Genomic DNA, 19,921 nt, shown 5'->3' with positions numbered 1-19,921 from the left:
CACTCGTGTGCGCACATATTCACGATTTGGTTCACGAAATTGCATACGTGTGCGCACATAGTCACGATTTGGTTCACGAGATTGCATACGTGTGCGCACATATTCGCGATTTGTTTCACGACATTGCATACGTGTGCGCACATATTCGCGAATTGTTTCACGACATTGCATACGTGCGCGCACATATTCGCGAATTGTTTCACGATATTGTATACGTGTGCGCATATATTCGCGATTTGTTTCACGACATTGCATACGTGTGCGCACACGTTTGCGTTATGCGATGTCCCTTCGGGGCCACCATAAGTATCGGATACTTCTAACACTCCATACGAGACATACTTGTGTATTTCTCCCTCTTCGAGGGAGATAGTTATCAAGCAGTTTTTTGAACCCCGTTTATGGGGGTTACGTTTTTATCAAGTCATTTTCCAACCCCCGTGAAGGGGTTTCATCAGCAACAGTTGCACTAAACGTGCACGGCAGGTCTTCCTCTACTCAACACATCTTCGCATTATAGCGTTTGTTTATGTCATCCAGAACTTCTGAGAACCATTATCTCTAATAAAAGTTTGATGACACTTTCCAAATAGGCTTTTTTGCTCAGATTGTGAAGTGACCTGCTTCAACTGTTTATAACACACAACCTGTGTGTTTAATCTTAAAGCATCTCATCACGTTCGATGAAATTCTCTCATAACTTCAAGATTTGTCACGTGACACAACATCATCCAATCGAGAAATCACGGTTGATGGCGTTTTCTCAAATCTTTCGATGTGTTGAAAAATTTACACACATCATCATCATTATAATCATGATTATACAGATAAAAACTAAAACACATTTTTTAACAGTGATGTTTCATATAGTGCAAACCAAATATATATTGATACCTCACCATGAAATGCCTCAAATCATATATAAGTTCATACTTAATCGATATCAAACATTTACATCTTTTTGCAGTTCATGTGTAAAAGAAAAAGCACCAAAACAGGTCATAGTGAACTTTCAATTGGTGGATCTCTTGTAGGTGTTTTTTTTTCTTCTTCTTTTTTTTTTCGTTACAAAGTTAAAATATCCCCGTCAGGTTTCTTTGATAACATTGTTCCCGTGTGACTCATAATATAAAACATCTCACCATAAACTTACACAGAAATTTTGTTTTATCATAAAAACAACCAGTATGCCTACTATGAAAAAGACAGCTGTTTTATAGACCCATTAATAGTGACAACGAAACAGTAAGTGTTTTTATGTAAATAGTGGATTAATTATTATTGCTGTCTACCTCCATGATTATGATTATTGCTGGTGCAGGATTTGTAAAGGGTGTCTAAATTGGCTAGAAATGTAAAAACTGGGTGTCAAAAATGTTCACTTACATTACATCTACATGTAAATGACAGATTAAACAGGGGGTCTTAAAGACAGCCAGACACCCCTCTGGCTAAAGCTTTGATGTGATAGACATACTTTAGGTCCTTACCAATAATGTGGAAATGATCCACATATGAACATATCATCACTTAAAAGTCAATTCCTTACACTTAAAAAACAGAATAAAATTAGCTCATCTAACTGAGCGAAATTGTATTTTCATTGTCAACCAACAAACAGTTTAAAAACTGAGGACCAACAATCAGATGTTAAAAAGAAACCGGAAGAAAATTGGTTCATCAAAGTACAAAAAAATTGGAATCACATACTATGAGTGTTTGTAATATCAGGAAGAAATTGGTAATAAAAAAACTGAGAAAAGAATAACAAACTGGAAAACAAATAAAAATAAAAATGCCAGTTCTCAGAGGTTCAACGGAAAGCTTCATCAACCAAACAAGGCCCTGACAAAAAAAAACACCCATGCCATCATTGAAAGATTTTATTGATGGAATGTGTTTTTTTACTATTTCACAATCTCAACAAAGGCCATGAAGGATTTAAACGTTATTTCCACCCCTTCCATGCAAAAAAAATAATGTTTTGGTGGTTTTGGTGGGTGCACTCTCAAAGTACAAAATATAACCATACAATTAAGATAACCTAAGGCACTGGAAGTTAAATATTTTTTTTACCCACCTGCCAAGCCATTAAAAAATGTGTTTGGTGGAATATTTATTCTGATTGTGACAATCTAAAAAAGTGCACACAAAAAACACCCCACCAAAATCAAGTGGCCCTGGAAGATAAAAAGACTTGTTACCCTCCATTTGTTTAATATTTATTTAGCTATTATTTCGCAATCTCACAATCAAGCAGTCGTTGGGTTTTCTAACTGTGAAATTTGGAACACAATGAATACAGCAGTTAGCTGTTCTGGTAGGTTAATGTGTTCCACACGACAAAGGTAATTTATACAGACATGCAGATAAAAGATCATGCAGTGCCCAATGTCAATAATGGTGTCTGGCACTCTATGTAATGTTGGAAATGTGAAACATGGTGGGCGATTGATGGTTATATCATTGACAGCAATGGTCAATATCTGCACTGTTGAATTGTTGTATTTACAGGGTGTCATGGCCTAGTGGTTTACAGCATTGAATTCAAATTCTGGTTGTTTAGATATCAGAGTGTCAGAGGTGGTTTTATTCTCAATCATGACACTTGTATCCTTCAGCGAGATGCTTTGCTTTTCTTTAAAAGATATATAAATGGGTAGCTGCGGTGGTCGGTGTATTGCGACCCGGGGCTGTAAACTCCCAGGGATTTGAGAAAGATTGAGTGTTATTGGCCCAATGACCAGGGCACTAATGTAAAGCACATTGATATGGTTATTGTAAAATGGGCTATATAAGAACTAGTTATTATTATTATTGACTGATTGATGAATCGATTGTGTTGCTTGATTCAGGCTGAAAGGATTGAAGGATTGTCACTGATTAAACGATTTTGTCGTGAATAGTTGTGACCGATACAATTGGTTCACCAAACAGGTAGTCGCCACAATTTTTGTAGTAGTCGTGAAGGGTTAATACCAGTGAGTCTTTAAAATAACATACAATACAACACAATCTAACCTTTGATAATGACTGACCAATCTACTACATGGTTTCTCTAATGGAATCTTCATCACTGGAGCTTGAAAAAGAGTTTGGACGCATGGGGTGATATGATGGCACAGGTTCTGTATCTTGGTGGGGTTTTCTTAGACTGGACTCAGTGTCATTGATACCACGTAGGAACGCCTCTTCTTCCTCTTGGGTGTTTGGAATGGGCAGTGGCATCACAGCTGGTGGTGTGTCAGCTACTCCCTCTGAGTGACCAAACACAGGATTTATTAGATGTTAAAATTGCATCGGGATTAAGAATATTCATTTTGGTTTTACAAATGTGCACCGATGTGTGTAAGCACTGTATAATAATAATAGTTGATATTTATATAGCACTTTATACACCTGAAGGGCGTCTCAGAGCGCTGAAACATACAGTATTTTATGCAAGGTATGGGACTTAGTTTGAATTGTGAGATCTACTCCTTTTACAGCACCATGTAATGGTTTACAAGGTGCTGTACAATACAACGTCCTTCAACATGTTCAAGTCACTTCCAAATGCCCACTTGTTTCAGGAGGCCTACCCATCAATGACCTTATTTATTTCTTCTGTGCCTCATCGCCTTTGAGCAACCTTTGATTTAGGTCCTTTATAATTTGATTATGATTGATAGGCCGATTGATATACTCAGTACTTTCCTGAGTTCTGTGAAAAAACCACAGGCATGTTACTTGGGTGGGTTTCGAACCCATGATCTCTGCAATTCTAGAGCAGTGCCTTACCAATTAGACCACCGTATTGACCAGCAGCTAGAGGCAGTTCAAATTCTAAGTTTTAGCAGCTGGTACTTACACAGGATTGGAAATTAGTTGAATCAAAATTTTCAATCGGAGAGGTCACTGATTATAAAGTTCATACCACTAACAGTCAAACAGATAAACCTGTTCTGCCTGTCTAAACACTATAAGAAAAGTGCCAAAGTTAAGTAAACACTTTTAGGAGTTTTCAAATAATATGTAAACATAACAAACATGAACAGTGAAGTGGAAATACCAAATATATAGGGAGAGAGAGAGAGGGAGAGAGGGAGAGAGAGAGAGAGAGAGAGAGAGAGACAGAGAGGGTGAGGGAGAGAGGGAGAGAGAGAGAGAGAGAGAGAGAGGGAGAGAGGGGGGGGGGAGTCACAAAGCACTCTCTGTTCAAATGAATCCAACAAACTTACTGCATCGTTTGATCCCAAATACAAAAAAACCTAGAAGACAAAGTACTAGTAGCGCCAAGGTCACAATAAACACAGCCATAGCAATTTCTGTAAATAAAAGAAGAAATGGAAATGAAGAATCTAAAGGAATTTGAAGGGGATAGTTGGAGGGGACAGTTGGATTGGAGGGGATGATGAAAGGGAATGCTCAAGGGGAGTTTTTCATAAGGATCTAGTCACCTTGGTAATTGTCAAAGACCGGTATTCTCCTTGGTGTATCCCAACATACATAAAATAACAAACCTGTGAAATTTTTGACTCGAACGGTTATCAAAATTGATGCCTAAAGTCTCAATGTTTGAGTGAGAAATTACCTCTTTCTCAAAAACTACTTCAGAGGGAGCCATTTATCAAAATGTTTTATACTATCAACAGCAATCCATTGCTCATTACCAAGTTAGAGTTTGTGCTAACAATTGTTTTATGTAATGACCAAAAGTGTCCAGTGCCTTCGAGCAAGTAAACTGCTTCAACCATGGTATTTGTGATAGGGTCAGGCGCAGATCCAGACGGGGCCAGGGGGCACGTGCCCCGGGAAAAAAAAACAAACAAACAAAAAACCGACCTGGGTTAGCCGCCCACTTATATTCATGGAATTTGCCGCCCAGATAACATAAAGTACTTGTAGGTTTTCACCGCCCAGAATTTTATTTAACGTCAGCAGTAGGCCTATCTAATAATTCTATAACAAAAACGCCTCTCCATTTCACTGAAGCACTTCCCTGAAAGACTCAAGAGATGTGTAGGAGTACCACGCTAGATGACTGTTTGATCAAAAGTGCTTAGAAAGTGTTTCTTGACCTCTGTATTTAGGCACACAGAGGCTTGATTTTTCGATACAAAAACTCCAAAAGCTCAGAGCTCTAAGGGCTTTGCCCCCTGGACCCACACCGGGGCTTTGCCCCTGGACCCCACCAGGGGTCGTATGGCCGGCCCCTGGACCCCACCCCTCACATTTCTTTGAGCAAAAAAATGAAATAATAATGACGACAAAGTTGTGCCTCCCCGTTAAAAAAAATCCTGGATCCGCGCCCGAGGGTCAAAACAGTTTTGTTTTGTAATCAGTTTCTTGAAGTGATGACCTTGATACTCTTGGTCGGCTACTCAGATCAGTCTGACAATCCTTTTGTTTCATACTTTTCAATTTGGCCTTGGGGTCGTCCGAGAGTGTCAGGGTTGTCCTGTTTCTTTTTTTGAGTGTCCCTATATTTTATGTGATTTTTATCAATCTTTTTATCTTCTCCATTTTTTGAGGTTTTGAGGAAAAACATAGATAAATTTAAACATTTCTCTACTAACTTTCATTTAAACCAGAAGTCGATGACTCACCAGGAGTTGTCTTTTCACCTGTTTTCACACTCTTCGTTTCAGGGGTCTGCAGGTATTTAGTAGTGCTTTCCCAAAAGGTGACTGAGGAGTCATTTGGGGTAGAGGGGGTCTCTACCAAGCTGGGTACAGTGGTTGTAGGCTCTGACCAAGAAATAAACAAAAGCATTTATTACTTTAAAGACAGTGGACACTGTTGGTAATTGTCAAAGACCAGTCTTCTCACTTGGTGTATATCAACATATGCATGAATTGGTCATCGAAGTTGCGAGATAATAATAAAAGAACAAAGACCCTTGTTACACAAAGTTGTGTGCTTTATGATGGTTAGTTTCGAGACCTCAAATTCTAAACTTGAGGTTTTTTTGAGGGCTCAAAATCAAATTCATGGAAAATTATTCTTTCTCGAAAACTATGTCACTTCAGAGGGAGCTGTTTCTCACATTGTTTTATACTATCAACCTCTCCACATTACTCGTTACCAAGTGAGGTTTTATGCTGATAATTATTTTGAGTAACTACCATAAGTGTCCACCGCCTTTAATGTTCAATTGTGAATTATACAACATATAAATCACAGGATAAATTAAACACTATTGGGTTATTTTTTTTTTAATTTTGGTTTTACCCTCACACTGATATGTGTGTGCACTGTGTGCTCAGTACTTCCTGGACTTTTGTGAAAACAAATCACAGGCAAATTACTTGAGTGGGATTCAAACCCACAAGTAAGTTAAACCCTCATGTGTAAAAGGTCAACCATGTTTTCCAAGGCAGAATTTTGTCTAGTGCAAAACTAAATAACCTAAGGGGAAACTAATGCAGTTGTATCTCTTTTATTAAAGGAACACGTTGCCTTGGATCGGACGAGTTGGTCTTTGAAAAGCCTTTGCAACCGTTTTTTATAAAATGCATATGGGTAGAAAGCTGTTGTAAAAGTAGAATACAATGATCCACACAAACATGCCTCGAAATTGCGTGGTTTTCCTTCTACCTCGTCGACTAACACGTCAGCCATTTATGGGGGTCAAAATTTTGACTCCCATAAATGGCCGACCATGTTAGTTCGCACAGTAGAAGGAAAACCACGCAATTTCGAGGCAAACTTGTGTGGATCATTGTATTCTACTTTTAAAACATCTTTCCAACCATATGCATTTTATAAAAAACGGTTACAAACGCTTTTGTTTTGACCAACTCGTCCGATCCAAGGCAACGTGTTCCTTTAAGTACACCTAATTTATTAGTAATTATATATCAATTGCCCAATCTCACTCATGCATAACATGTCCCATTCCCCATGTTTGCGTACGTACTGGTACCGGTTCCCTTGTATACATTTCTTCGTCTTTGCCTTTATAGGCAACTTGTTTTAGGGGAACTAAAAACATTTGCTTCTCCTTTTTCTACCTGTTAATATCACATTATTATCTGTTCAATAACCTTCCACACAAGAGCAATTTAGCAAGGGTCCCTTGCTAAATTGTAGCATGGTTGTAAAATTTTACAAAATGTGCACCATGTGATAGAACAACAATTTTTTGAGTGTCCAGGGTCCCTTGTAAAATCGTGTCCAACATTGCAGAGCAATGTTATCACACTTTGTTTTGAATTATGTTGACATGAAAAAAATGTATCAAAAATGAGAAGAACTTACTGTTGCATACTTCACAGTACTGGTCCTTACTGCCCACACAGACTCTACAGGAAAGACAAACTTCCTGAACTGGTTCAAAGAAATAGTCTGTAGAATTCCTACTTTTCTGGCAGATCATGTTTTTCTCTGGAATTTCAACAATAAAGGAATAAATAAAAGTAAAGGGAAACAAGAACTATTAAGAATATTGACGTTGGGTTTACCCATATACACCGATGTGTGTTAGCACTGTATACTTTCTCAAGCACTTTATGGGTTCTGACAGAATTTTGGCTGACAAAGTCATCAACGATAGTCCTTATGCAAACTTGGCCATACAACATGCTCAATACAGACCGCAAAATTTCATGCCAGTGTGAAAGTAAGTCAACCGTAGTTATTTTAGTTTTAGCCATATACACTGACGTGTGTTATAGCACTGTATACTCAGTACTTTTCCGAGTTCTGTGAATAAAATCACAGGCATTATTACTCGGCTGGGATTCAAACCCACGACCTTTGCAATTCTAGAGCAGTGTCTTACCAACTAGACTACCGAGATTGCCAGGTGTATACAGGCAGTTCGAATTCTATGTTTTAGCAGCGGGTACTGCAATGACTAAATAGATTTGCATCGGGCATTAAGGATAATCATTTTGGTTTTACCCATACAACTGCTGTATACTCAGTAATCAGTTCTGTGAAGAAAAAAAACCCAGGCATATTACTCAGGTGGGATTCGAACCGACGACCGTTACAAATCTAGAGCAGGGTCATTTTCTTCTTTTTTTTCCCTCTCATTTTGAATCTGATCAGAAAAGGTATATTCTTGATGTGTTCACACGTACCATCTTGAATTTTCGCCCGCTTTGTCAGTTTGTGTTGATCTGTAGGAATTTTATCCCTGACCGGGGCTGCGGAAGGCAGGGCCAGTGAGGGTGGGGCTGGCCAGGGTGGGGCCGACGATGGTGGGGTCGACGAGGGCATGGCTGTTAAGTGCCACACTGGTAAACAAGCAACATCGATGAAGTGGCATGCCACAACAATGGCAAATATCCCAAAAGCTGCAAGTTCTGAAACAGAACAAACAATTCTTTTTTAAATTGGGGAATGAGGGGGTACAAGTTCCAGTTTAAGATGAAAAGATTATTGACAATGAAGTTACAGGTCAACTGCATTATGATGACACAAGCGGAAATAGCCCCCTCACTGAGGTTAATGCAGAGCTATCATGGGCCAAGGGTCATGCGCAGCACCTACACATGTGCACCTTTCAAGGGCTTGATATAAAAGATAACAACTATCCATGTCTTAGCTTTATAGGTTTTGTTGAGCCTCCAGTATTGCCATAAAGTGAGATAATATATCCTGCCAAGTCAACTTAAAGACACTGGACACATTTGGTGACTGTCTAAGACCAGTCTTCTCACTTGGTGTATCTCAAAATATGCACGAAATAACAAACCTGTGAAAATTTGAACTGAGAAGTGGTCGCCGAAGTTGTGAGACAATAATCAAAGAAAAAACACCTTGGTTACACGAAGTTGTGTGCTTTCCGATGCTTGATTTCGGGACCTCAAAATCTAATTCTAAAGCTCCGCAATCAAACTCATTAGTGGAAAATAACTTCTTACTCGAAAACTACTTCAGATGGATCTGGCTATCACAATGTTTTAGACGATCAATAGCCCTCCATTGCTTGCTACCAAGTAAGTTTTGATAACAATTATTTTAAGTAATTACCAATTAGTGTCCAGTGCCTTTAAAGGAATGCTACAGAATTGGTTAGAAAAAAACTTGTCGATCACAGATTTACATATAACTTAGGCCTACATGGTCTAATGATGATGACAGTAGAAAATATCCCTTGAAATATTTCGGTCTGAAATGTCACAATTGATGAGAAATAAATTAAACTAGTTTCCTATCTGGAGTTCATCGCTCATCGAGCGTTTCATTCATTTTTAGTTGAAGTCATGCAAAATGTGTAACCGTTTTTTCCCCATTATTTTCTTGTGACCCAGATGGCTGATCAATCTCAAACCTGTACAGGTTTGTCAGTTAATATAATGGTGGATTACATAAAGTGCATTACACTGCCATCAACTGTTTTGTTAGGAAAAACCAATTAAAGACAGTGGACACTATTGATAATTGTCCAAGACCAGTCTTCTCACTTGGTGTATCTCAACATATGCATGAAATAACAAACCTGTATAAATTTGAGTTTAATTGGTCGTCGAAGTTGCGAGATAATAATGATAGAAAAACACCCTTGTCACACGAGGTTGTGTGCGTTTAGATAGTTGATTTCGAAGACCTCAAGTTCTAAACTTGAGGTCTCGAAATCAAATTCGTAGAAAATTACTTCTTTCTCGAAAACTACGTCACTTCAGAGGGAGCCGTTTCTTACAATGTTTTATACTATCAACCTCTCCCCATTACTCGTTACCAAGTAAGGTTTTATGCTGATAATTATTTTGAGTAGTTACCAATAGTGTCCACTGCCTTTAAGTTATGACCCATAAAAAAGGAAACTGTGCGGTTTACATCTGAATATCCTACTTATTACAAAGATTGTAATGGTAGTAAAAATCAGGCAAAATGATTTCTTCTAAAATGCAACTGACAAATAATTTTTTATGATGGTTCAATTTTCATGGTTTATAAAACAGGATCAATAAATGTTGATTGTATATTCATGGTTTACAAACAATATTTTAAAAGCACAAAACATTATTTTCCTTGTATTCTAATTGAATTGTTAAAAAACCTGTCAAAAATCAGTCAAAGATGGGCTAAACAAAAAATGGGCTAAACAATCAATTGACAACTGGTGTCCAACAGACATCAGAGTCAAGAAAATTAAAAAGTTATATCTTTTTCAATATTCAACACAAAATTTGCCCTTCAATTGCACATTACCTCTGTAAGAGAGTCAAAACTATGCCTACACATACCATAGCATTATTATTATTAATACAAATAATGAGATAAAAATGCAACAAATACACTTACTCATATCAATGTTGGAGTTTCGAGAGCGTGTGTGGTTCTGGTTGAATCAGATATGTCGTACAGTGCATCCTGCATGAAAATTTAAAATGGGATTCCCCTTTTCAATGCTTTGGATTGCAAAATCAGTTATATTATTACATCATCAACCTGTTCATATTCAAATTACACTGATGTATACTCAGGCACATTCTTGAGTGCTTTAAAAAATAAAAAATCCACTGGCAAATTATTCAGGTGGAGTTCAAACTCATGACCTTGGCATTGCTAGAGCAGTTACCACATAACCATCTAGCTAGCTAGCCCGCTGGCAAGGAGCAATTCAAATCCTTTGTGTTAGCAGTGGGTACTGCAACGATTTAGTAGATCTCATTTTTGCACCTGGGACAAAGAATTTAATTTGTTTTAATCCTTATGTTATTAAAGTGTTAATGTGTCATGCATCTATGTCAAGGTGTGAAACATCTTTAAGTGGCTTGACTTCAGTTGCATTTATCAACCATTTTGTTATTAAATACTCACCAATCAATCAACACACTGAACATTTTTATGGTTCCTTTTAATCACACTTTGGTTGCCCTGTCTGAGTGAAAAAAAAGCAAGTTTTGTTAGAAATTTCATACAAATACAAAAATAGTTGCTGAATGAAAACCTTCCACCCCCCCCCCCCAAAAAAAAGGAAACAACAAAATTACAAACTAATAATCAATAAAGTTATTTTTGTTTTACTTTTTAAGATTTTCTCTCTAAAAGGCACTGGGTACACCTTTGGTGATTGTAAAAAAAAACAGTCTTTTCATTTGGTGTATCTCAACTAATTAAGAAATAGGGCGTTCCGGTACGACACTGGTTTATATAGGACCCTGAAAGTAATGGTGTTCCTTAAGGGTGTAAGAGTTGACATCAAACTGTTTAATCTGTTGTTGGTCATGAACACACTCGAAAACAAAATCGACAATTAACAAACAATGTGAATCATGCATTCTAATTTATTTTCTACCGGCCAATTCAATTCAAAAGCCTATTCTACGCACATTGAGAAATTATTTAGTGTAAAGGCACTGGACACCTTGGCAACTGTCAAAAACCAGTATTCTCACTTGGTGTATCCCAACATGCATGTAATAATAATATGTGAAAAATTTGACTCAATTGGTCGTTGCAAGAGAATAATCAAAGAAAAAACACACTTTTGCGGAAACTGTGTGCTTTCAGATGCCTATAATAAAATGCTTCAGGCCTAAAGTATTTTAATATTTGATGAGAAATTAATTATCTCTTCAAAAACTACGTTACTTCAGATGGAGTTGTTTTGAACAATGTTTATACTATCAACAGCTCTCCATTGCTCTTCCTGAGTAAGTTTTTATGCTTACAATTATTTTGAGTAATTAATACAGTTTCCAGTGCCATCACATAAACAACATCAGTTATATCTACGTAATTAAAAAACATTACTTTAAATCAACGATGTAATGATGATGCACAATGTGCCATGTCTAAATTGATGAAGTCCTTTATTTGATTACAAATTGCAAAATATAGAACCTTGGACTCTTCCAATTTATCAACTTGAATTTGAATCTGCATTTCTAGTAACAGTTTCCCTAACTAAAGAAAAATAGACATACTGGAACATATTGAAGTTTGGGGTTTGTTGTGAATGCAAATCAAATGCCAAGGTACCCCTGAACAATAATTGGACCAGAAACAAACTTCGGCATTTTTGCAAGCTTTTTGTGTACCCCTCTGTTGCAAACATGCCTTCTGGATGACTAATGGTGAGTTCCGCAAACTCCTGATGTACAAAAGATTTCCCTTATTGGAGGAAAACAAAATATTGGGTGAACCATTTTCAAGTTTTGTGGTTCATTGTTATTATGCCAAGGCACCCCTAGATGAAAAATCGGAACACTAAAAACTTCAGCTTTTTTGCAAGCTTTTGGGGTTCCTCTATGTTGCAAACATTCCTTCTGGGTGACTCATCGGAGTTCCGCCAATTCCCAGGTGAGCAAAGATTTGGAAGAGTCCATTGTATATTTTGTTATGCCATCTAATTTTTTTCAAGATCTTTGTTTTGACATTGCATCATCACAACATTGCTATATACAAGCTTGAATAAGTAATATCTGATATATAAGCTATAATATAGAACAATCACAGCATACAAGCTGAAGTTAAAGGGAAAGTATACGTTTGGTAATTACTCTTAAAATTAATAGCAGTAAAAACTTTGGTTTGAGTACAGCACCTTTTGATAGCACGAAGTATTTCGAGAGATATTTCATTTTGAAGCAGTGGTTATTTGGAAAACATTTTTATCCTCCAAAATTTGAATCTGAGAAACGTTACGGTCGATAACTTTTCCTCAGATTGCGTGTTCCTCTTAGGGATTATTCTTCCTGCGTGGACATTACCGTTCAGGATTTTCGGCGATATCTAGTCAAATATTTCAAACTATATTTTCACAGGTTAGTTTTGTTGTGTACACGATTAAAACAATCGATTGTTCAATTAACCAAAGGTATACTTTGCCTTTAAATACCTAAACGTTAAGCTACAGGCCTGGCATAATATTATCAAGAAACGATCACTGGCGCATTGTACAAGCTTGTGCATTACTAAAACATACTACAACATATCATGCATTTTGCATTTAATGGATGGTAATTATCACATTTAAAACTAATAACAATAAGCTACAACAAAATTTCATTTATTATTTTACGTAAGACTAAATAGGATTTTTTTTTTTTCCTTTTGGAATAGTTTTTTTTTTTTTCTCTTCTCGTTCTTCTCTTCTCTATTTTCTTATTTATTTACAGGAGACTATGGAGTACGTTATTTCTAACACTCCATACGAGACATATCTTGTGTATTTCTCCCTCTTCGAGGGAGATAGTTATCAAGCAGTTTTTTGAACCCGTTTATGGGGTTACATTTTTGTCAAGTAATTTTCCAACCCCGTGAAGGGGTTTCATCAGCAACAGTTGCACTAAACGTGCACGGCAGGTCTTCCTCTACTCAACACATCTTCGCATTATAGCGTTTGTTTATGTCATCCAGAACTTCTGAGAACCATTATCTCTAATAAAAGTTTGATGACACTTTCCAAATAGGCTTTTTTGCTCAGATTGTGAAGTGACCTGCTTCAACTGTTTATAACACACAACCTGTGTGTTTAATCTTAAAGCATCTCATCACGTTCGATGAAATTCTCTCATAACTTCAAGATTTCACGTCTCACAACATCATCCAATCGAGAAATCACGGTTGATGACGTTTTCTCAAATCTTTCGATGTGTTGAAAAATTTACACACATCATCATCATTATAATCATGATTATACAGATAAAAACTAAAACACATTTTTAACAGTGATGTTTCATATAGTGCAAACCAAATATATATTGATACCTCACCATGAAATGCCTCAAATCATATATAAGTTCATACTTAATCGATATCAAAACATTTACATCTTTTTGCAATTCATGTGTAAAAGAAAAAGCACCAAAACAGGTCATAGTGAACTTTCAATTGGTGGATCTCTTGTGGGTGTTTTTTTTCTTCTTCTTTTTTCGTTACAGAGTTAAAATATCCCCGTCAGGTTTCTTTGATAACATTGTACCCGTGTGGCTCATAATATAAAACATCTCACCATAAACTTAAACAGAAATTTTTATCCCATAAAAACCACCAGTAGGCCTACTATGAAAATGACAGCTGTTTTATAGACCCATTAATAGTGACAACGAAACAGTAAGTGTTTTTATGCTAATAGTGGTGTAATTATTATTGCTGTCTACCTCCATGATTATGATTATTGCTGGTGCAGGATTTGTAAAGGGTGTCTAAATTGGCTAGAAATGTAAAAACTGGGTGTCAAAAATGTTCACTTACATTACATTTACATGTAAATGACAGATTAAACAGGGGGTCTTAAAGCCAGCCAGACACCCCTCTGGCTAAAGCTTTGATGTGCTAGACATACTTTAGGTCCTTACCAATAATGTGGAAATGATCCACATATGAACATATCATCACTTACAAAAGTCAATTCCTTACACTTAAAAAACAGAACAAAATTAGCTCATCTAACTAAGCAAAAACATATTTTCATTGTCAACCAACAAACAGTTTAAAAACTGAGGACCAACAATCTATTTCACAATCTCAACTAAGGCCATGAAGGATTAAAACGTTGTTTCCACCCCTTCCATGCAAAAAAAATAATGTTTTGGTGGTTTTGGTGGGTGCACTCTCAAAGTACAAAATATAACCATACAATTAAGATAACCTAAGGCACTGGAAGTTAAATATTTTTTTTACCCACCTGCCAAGCCGTTAAAAAATGTGTTTGGTGGAATATTTATTCTGATTGTGACAATCTAAAAAAGTGCACACAAAAAACGACCCACCAAAATCAAGTGGCCCTGGAAGTGAAAAAGACTTGTTACCCTCCATTTGTTTAATATTTATTTAGCTATTATTTCGCAATCACACAATCAAGCAGTCGTTTGGTTGTCTAATTGTGAAATTTGGAACACGATGAATACAGCAGTTAGCTGTTCTGGTAGGCTAACATGTTCCACAAGACAAAGGTAATTTATACAGACATGCAGATAAAAGATCATGCAGTGCCCAATGTCAATAATGGTTTCTGGCACTCTATGTAATGTTGGAAATCTGAAAAAAACATGTGTGGGCGATTGTTGGTTATATCATTGATGGCAATGGTCAATGCCAATGGTTTATTTTGTCACTGATGTTTGATTGTGTGTCGTAAGTAAATTATGTTGTCTGGAAAAGTTGTGACTGGTACAATAGGTTCACCAAACAATGTTTGTAGTAGTCGTGAAGGGTTTATCCCAGACTCGGGATAAAATAAAACACAATATAACAAAATTTAATCTTTGATAGTATGACTACACCGTGGTTTCTCTTACGGAATCCCTGGAGCTTGAAAGATTCAATTGGTGGAATGAGTGTATGTGTACTGTATTCACAGCTGGTTGTGTGTCAGCTACTCTCTCTGAAAGACCAAACACAGGGTTTAATAGATGTTAAATTTGCATCGTGGATTAAGAATATTCATTTTGGTTTTACCCATATACACCCAAGTGTGTTTACACTGTATGACCTAATGATTTCATCTGTGCCTCATCACCTTAAAGCAAACCTTGGATTTAGGCGCTTTATAAATTGTTGTACGATTGATTGATTGATTGATGATTGATTGATACTTAGTACTTTCCCGAGTTCTGTCTCAACAACCTGTTCTGTCTAAAACACCACAAAAAAATGGCACAGTAAATTAAACACCATTAAGGAGTTTCAAAATAATATGTAAATAAACTTGTAAAAAATTAATAAATGAAAAAAAACCATACATAAATAAATAGAAAAAATAAAATAAAATAAAATAAAACAAATAAGTAAAGTAGAAAAAATCAGTGTGAAGTTGATCGTTCTTGTAACATTTAATGGTAAGTTTCAAATGATGTTATTTGTCTTTTGGATGTGGATGTATAAAAAGAGTGAAAAGGTTTAATTTGCAATGAATCGAACTTACTGTAGTGTTTGAACAAACAGAAAACAACACACAGAAGTCCAAGCAGAAAAACAACAACACACAGTATCCCAACCAACACATACAAAACTGTAAATAAATGAAGAAACCAGAAAAAAAGAATCAAAAGCAATTTGGAGGGGATGGCTGGAGGGGAGGATGAAGGGGAAGCTCCCAGTAAAGGCAACACAATTGGTGATAAGCCATTTGCGAATAAGATTTGAACAATGACTTGCTTAGACACAATGTATCGCTTACAAAGTAGCTATATCAAATGGTTCGGGTCAGGTTTTTTAAAGTGACTCCTACATCTATACAGAATCGTGTATGGGTGTTCACCATCTCCTACGTAACTAAGCAAAAGCTAGCCCCTAAACATATGACATAGCAACTGGTCATCGAAGTTGCATGAGAATAGTCAGAGAAGAAACTTGTGTGCCGTCAGATGCTTAATAAAAGGCTTCAGGCCTGAAGGCTTTTAGTACTTTAGTGAGAAATTACCTCTTTCTCAAAAACCACGTTACTTCAGCGGGAGCCGTTTCTCACAATGTTTTATACTATCAACCTCTCCCCATTACTCGTTACCAAGTAAGTTTTTATGCTTACCATTATTTTGAGTAATTACCAATAGTGTCCACTGCCTGTAAACATTTCTCTACTAACCTATGTTTGAACCAGAAGTTGGTGACTCATCAGGAGTCGTCTCTTCACCTGTTTTCGTACTCTCCGTTTCAGGGGTCTGCAGATGTTTAGTAGTGCTTTCCCAAAAGGTGACTGAGGAGTCATTTGGGGTAGAGGGGGTCTCTACCAAGCTGGGTACAGTGGTTGTGGGCTCTGACCAAGAAATAAACATAGGCATTCATTGCAGGACACATTCACAGGATAAATTAAACACTATTGTGTTATTTTGTTCAAAGTTTTGGTTTTACCCTTACACCGATGTGTGTACGGACTGTATACTCAGTACTTCGTGACTTTTGTGAAAACAAAATCACAGGCAAACTACTTTGGTGGGATTCAAACCCACAAGTAATTCAAAGACTCAAGTGTAAAAGGTCAACCATGTTTTCCAAGGCAGAATTTTGTCTAGTGCAAAACTAAATAACCTAAGGGAAAACTAATACATCTCTTTTATTTTTAATATAATAGTATTAATATATCAATTGCTCAGTCTCACTCATGCAATGTCTGTGTCCCCATTTTTGTGTACGTACTGGTACCGTTTTCCTTGTATGCATTTCTTCTCTCTTTGCCCTTATAGGGAAGGGGAACAAAAAGCATTTGCTTCTCCTTTTTCTACATGTTAATGTCACATTATTATCTGTTCAATAACCAGAGCAAGTTTTCATGTGTACAAGTTACAGTTTATAGCCCCTTTCACATAAGAGCAATTTAGCAAGGGTACATCATGTGAAAGAACAACAATTTTTTGGAGTGTCCAGGGTCCCTTGTAAAGTCTTGTCCAACATTGCAGAGCAATGTTATCACACTTTGTATTGAATGATGTTGACATGAAATAAATGTATCCAAACATGCCAAAATGAAAAGAACTTACTGTTGCATACTTCACAGTACTGGTCCCTACTGTCCACACAGAGACTACAGGGAATACAAACTTCCTGAACTGGTTCGAAGACATAGTCTGTAGAATTGTATGTTTCCTGGCAGATCTTGTTATAGTCTGGAATTTCAACAGTAAAGGAACAAATCAAAGTAACGAAAAACAAAAACTTTTAAGAATATACTTTCTCAACCACTTTCTCGAGTTCTGACAGAAATTGGGCTGACATAGTCATCAACGATAGTCCTTGCGCAAACTTGGCCATACAACATGCTTAATACAGGCTGCAAAATTTCATGCCAGTGTGAAAGTACATTGAAGTCAACCATATTCATTTTAGTTTACCCATATACACTGATATAGCACTGTATACTCAGTATTTTTCCCGAGTTCTGTGAATAAAATCACAGGCATAATACTCGGGTGGGATTCAAACCCACGACTTTTGCAATTCTAGAGCAGTGTCTGTCCAACTAGACCACCAAGATTGCCCGGTGGATAGATGCAGTTCGAATCCTATGTTTTAGCAGCAGGTACTGCAATGAGTAAATAGATTTGCATCAGGAATTAAGGATAATCATTTTGGTTTTACCCATATTACTGATGTGTGTTAGCACTGTATAAAAAAAAAACCAGGCATACCACTCAGGTGGGATTCGAACCCACGAACATGCAAATCTAGAACAGTGTCATTTTCTCCTTTTTCCCCTCTCATTTTGAATGTCATACTGATCAGAAAAGGTATATTCTTGATGTGTTCACACGTACCTTCTTGTGTTTTTTTACTTGTTGTCGGTTGAGGCGACGATGGCGGGTTCGACGAGGGCATGGCTGTTAAGTGCCCCACCGGGAAACCAGTAACATTGGTAAAGTGGCAAGCCACAAAAAAAAAATATATCCCAAAAGCTGCAAGGTCTGAAACAGAACACATAGGATTTTTTTATTGGTGGGGGGTGAGGGGGTACAAGTTCCAGTTTTAGATGTCAAGATTCTTGACAAGGAAGTTCAAGGCCCCTTGCATTATGACGACACAAGCTAAAATAGCCCCCTCACTGAGGTCAATGAAGAGCTATCATTGTCCGAGAGTCATGCGCAGCACGTATACGCATGCACCTTTCAATGGCTTGATATTAAAGATGGCTACTAATGCAACATGCCAATACATAAATGGCTATTTCTTAAACTATCCATGTCTTAGTTTTATAGGCTTTGTTGAGCCTCCAGTATTGCCATAAAGTGAGATAATATATCCTGCCAAGTCAATTTAAAGACACTGGACACCTTCGGTGATTGCCAAAGACCAGTCTTCTCACTTGGGGTATCTCAACATATGCACAAAATAACAAACCTGTGAAAATTTGAACTGAGAAGTGGTCGTCGAAGTTGTGAGACAATAATCAAAGAAAAAAACATGAAGTTGTGTGCTCGATGCTTGATTTCGGGACCTCAAAATCTAATTCTGTGGCTTCGAAATCAAACTCATTAGTGGAAATAACTTCTTACTTGAAAACTACTTCAGATGGAGCCGGCTTTCACAATGTTTTAGACTATCAACAGCTCTCCATTGCTTGCTACCAAGTAAGTTTTTATAACAATTATTTTGAGTAATTACCAATTAGTGTCCAGTGCGTTTAAAGGAACGTCACAGAATTGGTTAGAAAAAAACTTGTCGATCACAGATTTACATAACACTTAGGCCTACATGGTCTAATGATGATGATCGTAGAAAACATCCCTTGAACTATTTGTCTGAAATGTCACATTTGATGAAAAATAAATTAAACTAATTTCCTATGTGGAGTTTATAGCTCAGTGAGCGTTTTATTCATTTGTTTTTTTAATCGATGTCATGCAAAATGTGCAATTGGTTTTTCATCATTTTCTTGTGACTCGGATGGCCGATCGATCTCAAACTTCTATAGGTTTGTCAGTTTATGTAATATGGTGGATTACATAAAGTGCTTACACTGCCAGCCAGGGGCGTCAATCCGTCTCGAAAGGTGGGGGGGCCATAACATTTACGGCAGGAATTTTTTAGTCCGTAGATGCTCTCTGGTGCAATCTAGGGGGTCTGAGGGGTGATGTTCCCCCCTCTCAGATGTTGGAATTTAATGCCTATTTCAAGCGATGATGCACCTATTCTTGCTTTCATGGTTATTGTACCTAAAAACCAACTCAATTATAGCTTTGTAATATCCATATTGTTTCTGCATTATAATGCTTAGACGGCAGTTCATCCCTGGTGGGTATAAAAGATGGAGCCTGCTATAAAGCGGAACGCGAAGCCTTTTGCGGCCTTGGGTCCGGGCCTAAGGGCTCGGGAAAATTTTGCATTCTAGATGCTCTGAAGTGCAATCTTAGGCCAATAAGAGGCATACAGAATGGTACATAACATCTGTAAAATGTGAGCAGCAGCATAGAACCTTTTGAGTTAACAGCATCTTCAAGTTCGGATCTATGAACCAAGTTTTAGGGGGAAAATCTGTCGAAGAGTGAGCACACGAGTGCGAAACCTTTACGGCATGGGTACGGCCCGCTCAAGGGCCCGGGAA

General features: G+C 37.2%; 1 protein-coding gene across 2 annotated transcripts in view; it reads right to left on the bottom strand.

Moving 5' to 3' along the window:
- Positions 1 to 279: 279 nt before the first annotated feature.
- Positions 280 to 19,921, bottom strand: part of LOC139944229 (uncharacterized) — a 38,867-nt gene continuing 19,225 nt past the window's right edge. The window contains exons 1-8 of one of the 2 annotated variants that reach the window (XM_071941202.1): positions 16,472 to 16,528; positions 10,759 to 15,271; positions 10,240 to 10,308; positions 8,070 to 8,294; positions 7,243 to 7,368; positions 5,589 to 5,729; positions 4,221 to 4,307; positions 280 to 3,257 (exon numbers count right to left, since the gene is read on the bottom strand). In XM_071941202.1, coding sequence (XP_071797303.1) covers positions 3,046 to 3,257; positions 4,221 to 4,307; positions 5,589 to 5,729; positions 7,243 to 7,368; positions 8,070 to 8,294; positions 10,240 to 10,243 — 795 coding nt within the window. In that variant the 5' untranslated portion in view covers positions 10,244 to 10,308; positions 10,759 to 15,271; positions 16,472 to 16,528 and the 3' untranslated portion in view covers positions 280 to 3,045. Of the gene's footprint in view, positions 3,258 to 4,220; positions 4,308 to 5,588; positions 5,730 to 7,242; positions 7,369 to 8,069; positions 8,295 to 10,239; positions 10,309 to 10,758; positions 15,272 to 15,811; positions 15,899 to 16,471; positions 16,643 to 17,363; positions 17,490 to 18,137; positions 18,285 to 19,921 lie in introns of those variants that run through there. The other variant, XR_011786931.1, reaches the window with a different exon arrangement.

This window comes from Asterias amurensis, chromosome 11 (assembly GCF_032118995.1).
Source record: "Asterias amurensis chromosome 11, ASM3211899v1".
NCBI classification, from domain to species: domain Eukaryota; kingdom Metazoa; phylum Echinodermata; class Asteroidea; order Forcipulatida; family Asteriidae; genus Asterias; species Asterias amurensis.
This window is presented reverse-complemented; position numbering and strand designations above follow the sequence as displayed.